The sequence below is a fragment of the Pistacia vera genome, unplaced genomic scaffold, assembly GCF_008641045.1.
Source record: "Pistacia vera cultivar Batoury unplaced genomic scaffold, PisVer_v2 Contig583, whole genome shotgun sequence".
Lineage (NCBI taxonomy): Eukaryota > Viridiplantae > Streptophyta > Magnoliopsida > Sapindales > Anacardiaceae > Pistacia > Pistacia vera.
Genome location: NW_022196427.1, coordinates 406,488 through 413,991, shown reverse-complemented (window position 1 = coordinate 413,991; position 7,504 = coordinate 406,488). Strand labels below are relative to the sequence as shown.

Genomic DNA, 7,504 nt, shown 5'->3' with positions numbered 1-7,504 from the left:
TGATACCACGTTTATTAATGCATAAATTCGGTATCCCTTTTTTTGTTAACTGTATCACTTTTCTTATTTAAATTCCAATTCAACTAAGTTATCAATATGCTTATGATTCCCTAATATGAAATTTTCCAAATGACTTTCATGCTTATATTGACACTGCCGTCAAAATTCGAAACTATTGCCTATTCTAATTTTGGTAGGATCATTAAGAAGTAAAGCCAAGTTAGAAATTGGTAAATATTTTTTTCCAAAATTTGGTAAAAAGTTTAAGTGTAGAAGTTCATCATAAACTAGTTCAACTACTCTAGCAAATCTACAAGGACTCAAATCCCTTACTGAAGTTTCACTACATTCTTCAAAGTTGCAGCTTCGAGCTGCTCAAATACTGGGGAGTAATTATGCCGACGAATTATCATGACGAGGATGAACGTATTAGCGGCCAGAAACACCAAGCTTGCGAGCCAGAGTTTTAAGAAGACGTTTTTGCCCTTAAATTCCAGCAAATAACCCCACAGCAACCAGTGAGTTTGAGCCCCCATCCACACAAGAATGCAAATGAAGCCTTCCCACTTAAGTTTCATTTTGGTCCACGGCAGTATCAGGGGCAGTAAGCAAAAGAACCAAACAAAGTATTGCGCCGTTATCACCTGTTAAAGATAATAAATTGAGCACCTATGTCAAAATTATCGAAACATAAGCATGTAAAAATATAAAGAAGACATGGTTCCAACGTGTAAGTAAAGATAGTATGTTATCACCTAAGAGGCAAATACCCATATGGCTCCCTTTCCAATGTGTTATGAATAAAAATTATATGTTAAGGTTGCATAAAAATGCATTTATTGATTAACGAACCTTATTGAAGGCTACAAATGCCACCGTCTGCAGAAAAAAGCAAAATGGGAGATCTTGACCAAATCTGAAAATGAGAACCATCTGTACTACAAATTGAGGCAAAAAGGAGATGAGCTTTTCCACCACCGAGAACTCACATTCATGTTGGAGATAAATGTGATAAAAATAAATTGAAAAATTGTGTCTTGGATCAGTACGAGTAAGATGGTATAGCAGCGCCTCATGTAAGAACTCCCATCTATAAAAATAGAAGAATAGTGCAGTACAAGATAGGAAGACAGCCCCTGACACCAGAGCAAAAACTATTCTCTCTTTTGCAAATATAGTTTTCACTGGTGTCCATAAGCCATATTGATCTGCCATTTTACTATAACTTTGAGCATTTTTGTCTTGCCTAAGCCTCCAATTTAGGAGTTTCGGCTTAAAACCCGATTGGAAGAAGAGTGGATCAAGAACCAGGATAACTGGAAGTGCATAAATTATAGGATAAATTCTGAAGTGGACAACAAGTCCATACCAAAATGCAGCTTGTAAAACATTACCTGTAAACCAGAAATAGCGAGACATTAATCAGCATCACAATAATCTTCTGATTAATGTTTGAGAACTTCATTATGAAAGAATCAAGCTACTCATGTGCATAAACCAAAAGAGGTTGTATCACACGATTCACACCCAATCAGAGAATTGACAATAAACAGTACAAGGTCATAAAATCAAAGAAATAAATCAGGTAAAGGAGAAGCTTTCATACTCCAGCAGCACTTTACAAATGAATATACATTTCATATTTGAAATGAAGAAAGTTCTCTATTTCTTTTTTTTTTTTTTTTTTCCAGAGAAAATGGGAGGGGGCTGCAGAGTAATTGGGTAGTCTTAAATGCACAAGTGGGGGAACCACCGTAAGGTTTAGCCATTGAAAGCACATAGTACCCTATCAGCAGCTTTTGGCAGTCTGGTGTTAACATAATATTCTCCCAAGTTTGTTAGGGAACCTTTTTAAGAACTCAAAAGTGAAGTTTTTTTGCAATATTTGTGTCAAGTTTTAGATGGTAAGTTGAAACTATAAAACCCACTTCAACAACTCAAAGCATGAGAGCAGACAAAATGCTAACATAGAAAGGCTAAGCATTTTGGACTTATAAAGCTTTACCAAATCCCAAATTAAGGTTCTTCCCTCTTTTTTTCCATCACAAAGGAATAAACCTCCTAAAAGCAACATCTGCAGTCTGCAACTGTGGCTACAACTCTCCATCACCAAGCACTCCCTAATAGATCATCTGTATCTAATGTGAACCACAAAGCATCCTTCTGTGAACAAGAACAATCTAAACCTACCATATTTGGTTTGGTTTAGCTGAATAACGATCTAATTGAAAACAAAGCACTTCAAATAAACAACTAATAGTTTTACCTAAAATTTTCGATATTTATTCAACGGTAACATCATTTCAAACATCACTTGGGTGAAAGCAATAAGGGAAAGTAGCAGAGAATAAGATTCCAGAATTCAGACTTGATTGACTGGATCTCATAGAAAAATTTCTGTCTTACAGGACTTCTTGGCAGAATCCAAAATGGTAGTGGAAAGTTCCATGATGAGCATTATTATGGTACTCACTCTGCATGGTTGAAGACAACAACATGTGTTCATTTCCAATCTTCTAACCTTACTCATATCCAACCTATCTTGGTGGGATTGGAATTAGATCACATGATCTCTTGTACAACTACAAGAGGCCTACGAGTTAAACTAGATATACCCACAAATTGAGTTTTTTTTTTTTCAAACCAAGCTTTCCATGTCCTTTTCTTGATCTTTGAAACGCCTTTCTCCCTGGATTTCCTTCTTTCTCAATATCTATTATGTATTTCAATAGTCAAACCGAATTAAACTGTTCAAAAACACAGACAAATTAAGTCATTTCGGGATGTAAGGGCAAGTTGAGAACTAAATAACATATAACACTTCTATCTGTGTATTCACCAAACAATTAAGAACAAATATGTGCATAACTAACAATTAATACTAGCATGCTTTCTCCTTGATAATTTCAATTTTGCAGTTTCAGAACTAATAATTCAGCCCTGAAAGTTTTCATTCCTATATTTTCGCTTTTATCAAACAAACCCAACTGATATTACCAGTGAATAACCACTAAGCAGTTGATATCTCACATCTATAATACACTATAAGATGATTTAGCCACTAATTTCCTGAAAAGTTGTTTGAGCAGTTAAACAAGACTACACATTAAAGGTCAGAATTTCCCTCAAAGACACTTCAAAGAGTATGTCCCCAATGTCGATGTCTTATAGCTTGCAAACACATTTTCCAGGCATCAACAACCCACAGTTGAGACATCAATATGAGGGCATTAAACTTGTCAACATACTAAGAACTCAAAAATAAAATAAAAAACACCAAGAAAGCATAGCAACTCTATCCATTTCAAAAGTTTTAAAAAAAAAAAAAAAAATGAAAGTAGAAATATACCTTTCATAAGACAGATAATGATCCACAAAATCATGGCACAAACAATGGGCTCACAGTTCCCACGAGTTCCAATGGTGAAGGTAAATGGATTGAAGAGCCATACCATTACAGAATACTTGCAAAGATCCTCAGGTACCTTCCGAAGCTTCAATATGGAATGGATAAAATAACCCACAAGTAAATCTGTTATGGAATGCACAGATAACTTTCCTTAGGCAATATTTGAAAACACAAGCACACTCAAAAGAATCAAAACAAGCAAGGATACTGGACAGAATATATCACTAATTTTCGTAATTAAGCTTGTTCCAAACTGATTTGGTTAACACACTATTGATATATCAACTAGCCCGTCATCTAAATTTTCATACCTATGCATTAAATTTTTCAGCAAGGATTTGACAAATTCAAATACAGTAGAACCTCTCTATAATGACACTCTATATATGAATAACTTCTATGTAATCATAAAAACTTCAGGTCTCAACTTGGGCCAGTTATAAATAAGAATAAATTTCACATTGTAATAAGTTATAATTTTTCTAGGTCCCGTTTTAAGGAACTTGCCTCTACATAGCAATAATTATATGTATATTGCAAAAAAATATTTACTATGTTACATTAAAGATTTAAGATAAAATAAAATATTTATCTAAAATTGTTTGGGACAATGATTTATACTTTAGAGTTGTTACAACATCTTTTATTTTGTGGGTACATAACAAGCCACTAGCATGAACATCTTCTTATTGAAGCCAAAATATTTCTAGCTCTCAAGCATGTTTAGAGCTTCTTGGCACAAAATTTTTGGTATTTTCGTACTATCATCCTCAGGATTATCTCTTTCCTCTTCTTGTCTAATTCCAGTAATAATTTCTTTTTCAGTTAAAACATATACGACTTGTTGCTCATTGGATTATTAAGAAAGACATTAATATTCATTTGATTAGTGGACTGAAGTTGTCGAATTTGATGACTCAATTTTACAGTGACTCTTTGATACCCATTTCCGTACTATCCTAATGCTACTAAAACAATGAATTGAAATCTTAATACTACTAAAACATGAATTATAAAATAAGAAATCAAAACAATAATTCTTGTAACTGTACCTCTATTAAATTATAACCCCCTTATAGTAATAAATTTAGTTGGTCTCAACATTATGACTATAGAGAGGTTCTATCGTATAATTTCACTACATTAGCAAATTCATTTTTACACCAAAGGTTATAAAGTTTCCACACCTGAAGCCGAGAATAGAAATTTCCCCCAAGAGTGATGAATAATTGAATTTGGAACGAGCAAAAATGCCAGCAAAGGTGAATACCGGTATGTTGTTCTTTGGTATGGGGACTGTCCGGAAGCCACTAAGGAAGCAGCATCAGAAAAGACAAGGTAATCAACATCTGTATATCTGACCTCCATATGAGAGTCTTGCCATTCTCCATAGATAATTAAAACAACACGTAAAAGGGCCGAGAATCTGAGCAAGGAACGGATATTTGTTGTAATCATCGCTGAAAAGGAAAAAGCATAAAACCATTTAGCTAATAAGTGATATAGAATCTTTCATATCAAACTAATTCAAGTAATATGAAAAATAAAATATAATCCCATTCCAGTTTCAGTATGTAATATTTACTATATTATCATCACTATAGATCAAACATTATTATCATGTGTCCAATCCAGGACAAAACAATTCTTAATCAGAATTTTCTGAAACTAATCAACCATGAAAAGTTGTGAAATAAATAACCCTATTTATAGCCAAATAATGTGATTTTAATTAGAAAAGAAACCCTATTTGTAGCCAAATTTTAATAAAATAGAAACCCAAAACGATCAAAACATAAATTGGAGTTCTAAGAATTCAACTGAACTTGTCCCACATCACTCCAGTCATTTCACAAACAGTAAAGCAAGCAAATAAATGAGAGACATTTACAACAAAAAAAATTCATCTTTTCTACTTTTTCTAAAACAAAAAAAAAAAAATTATTAGAAAAGAATCTATGATAAATGTAGACTCTTGATCAAGGTGATAATTAATGGTGCATTGCATCTAGTATTAGTTGTCAAATTTGGTTTTGAAAACGAATTTCATGTTTTCCCTAAACGTTTTAGCTAACAAAAAAGTTTCCCTCTGTTTTTGCATTTGTAAAATGAAAAATAGAATCCAAAAACAATATGGTATGAAGCAATTAGATTCAGGCAACTAATCTAACCGATAAATTCATATTAACATCAGTATCATCCGTGATCTTTAAGCTAAAAACAAAGGGCACTGACATTTTACTTAGGTTTCACTCATGTTCTCTTAGCTTCACCGAATTTAGATCAGAAATTGAAACCTTTCTTGAACCATAGCTTTCACCAATGAAGAAACAATTATTTAATATATATAATAAAATAAATTTTACATTAATAAGCAAGCAACCAATGTTTTAGTATTCATTACACAACACAAGCAAAACAATTATTATCAAATTAGTGACAGAAATTCAATTAAATTAATACGCAATTTACAAAGATGAAATTTTATGAAAAACTTACCAAATTGGGTGACGCAAAGACTATAGGAGACGGAGTGTAGCCGGTGAGGAAGCCGAAGACTGGCCAGCTAGGTTTTGTCTAGTATGCATCGGTTCTGTCCAGTGAAGCTATGAACGGACGGGGAGGAGGAACGTAAATCTGGGATTTTCTGGGTTGAAAAGAAAGTTGTTTGAGAAATTTGGGCAGAACCATTTCTGTCTGGCTTAGCTGCAAATTCACGCCTGAAACTTAAAATTAGGAAATTTAGGTTTAAAACCTGAAATTTAATTTTTTTTTTTTTTGGATCAGATACAAATTATATGAATACAACAACACTACCGATCCCCAAATCAAAAGTTAATCCACACACAATGTTATTAGCAATGATTTAGGCAAATCAATAGTGAATGTAATACACCAGATTTTTCTAAAAAATAAGTGAAGCTAAGTGATGTCTTTCGAGAAATAGTAGGAAAATCACAATATTTTTGTGATAATCCGTATGTTTTTGTCAGCAACCAAACAGAGGCACAATAACATACATTTTCGTGATAAGATCCAGGCAAAAAAATCACTAAATCAGACTAATTTTAACAAATTCAAAATGTTAGTTAATAAAAAAATTAAAAAAAAAAAATCAACAGCACGTCTTACAATCTCTTCAAAAACAAATTATACCTACGAATGCGTCAGCTGCCTCAGGCTAACGTCAACAACACCGGCGTGAACCGTGAAAAACCGGAAACGATTCCGTCCAGAAAAATGCGGCAGCACAAACGTCAAGCTCAAAACGAAAGTGAGAATTCAATTACATTCCCTGCGGACCCTGCACTTCTTTGGATTCCCCGTCTTCTCTGAATTTTCAATCCCTCTGGGTTGACTTTCCTTAGCGGTAGCAACGGCAAAAAGCGCCTCCGGCTCAGTAAAAGTAAGTAGTAATAAGGTGGTCCCCTTCCCTATTCGTCCGGGTCCTTCTTCCTGGTAAGCAGAGACTATGAGTGAGTTTAAGAAGGAAGAGAGTGCCCTTGAGTGAGAGACTAAGAGTCAAGAAAATGGCAGGTGACTTAGGGACCCGGTCCCGATAAAATTTAAGCAACCAGACGTTTCAAGTTTGCATTTACAAAAATAACCCTAAAAATATTTTATAATTTTTTTAAGTTAGACATCCAGAATGTGACATAGTTAGGATTAATTAAATATGTAAAATGGGTTAAACTAAAAATATTTAAACATATATGGATAATATTATAATTAACAAAAGTTTGTTTAAATTTTGAAAAATTAAAAACGACCCCCTCCTTTCAAAATCGCTTAATCGAGCAATATACCCAAAAAAGAGCAACAAAACACCTTCGATTTCTTTGTGATTTCGGACGATAAAAGTTCCCTATTTCCGGCCAATATTCGATAAAAGTTTCCTATTTCCAGCCAATATTCGATCCTAAAAAATCGTTACACAAAATCATGGATGATATTCACAAAGAGGAGGAAAACCCAACCCCACTCCAAATCCTAGACTCCAACGGCCACAACTTTTCAAAGGTTGTCGAAGACGACGTTCCAGTAGATCATCTGATGAGTCAAGGTGGTCTAGAGGCAGAGGAGACCACGACGGCA

General features: G+C 33.9%; 1 protein-coding gene across 2 annotated transcripts; it reads right to left on the bottom strand.

The window, feature by feature from the left end:
• Nucleotides 1-227: 227 nt before the first annotated feature.
• On the bottom strand, nucleotides 228-6,692 carry LOC116109570 (GPI mannosyltransferase 1-like). 2 transcript variants are annotated; one of them, XM_031395796.1, is made up of 6 exons: nucleotides 6,566-6,692; nucleotides 5,909-6,135; nucleotides 4,597-4,869; nucleotides 3,350-3,532; nucleotides 853-1,394; nucleotides 228-644 (listed from the first exon to the last, which is right to left on the bottom strand). In XM_031395796.1, exons 3-6 carry the CDS (start codon nucleotides 4,865-4,867, stop codon nucleotides 330-332), a joined length of 1,311 nt encoding a protein of 436 aa, XP_031251656.1. In that variant the 5' UTR covers nucleotides 4,868-4,869; nucleotides 5,909-6,135; nucleotides 6,566-6,692; the 3' UTR covers nucleotides 228-329. The 2 variants fall into 2 exon arrangements, with proteins under 2 accessions (XP_031251656.1, XP_031251655.1); XM_031395795.1 differs by having other exon boundaries at nucleotides 5,909-6,129.
• Nucleotides 6,693-7,504: the final 812 nt, after the last annotated feature.

Excerpts from the sequence above, each read along its gene's own strand:
- LOC116109570 (XM_031395796.1), bottom strand. The coding sequence starts at position 4,867 with ATGATTACAACAAATATCCGTTCCTTGCTCAGATTCTCGGCCCTTTTA. Across the intron at positions 3,533-4,596 it reads ATTTCTATTCTCGGCTTCAG|ATTTACTTGTGGGTTATTTT; the intron begins GTGTGGAAACTT and ends ATTCCATAACAG. Across the intron at positions 645-852 it reads CATTTGTAGCCTTCAATAAG|GTGATAACGGCGCAATACTT; the intron begins GTTCGTTAATCA and ends TATCTTTAACAG.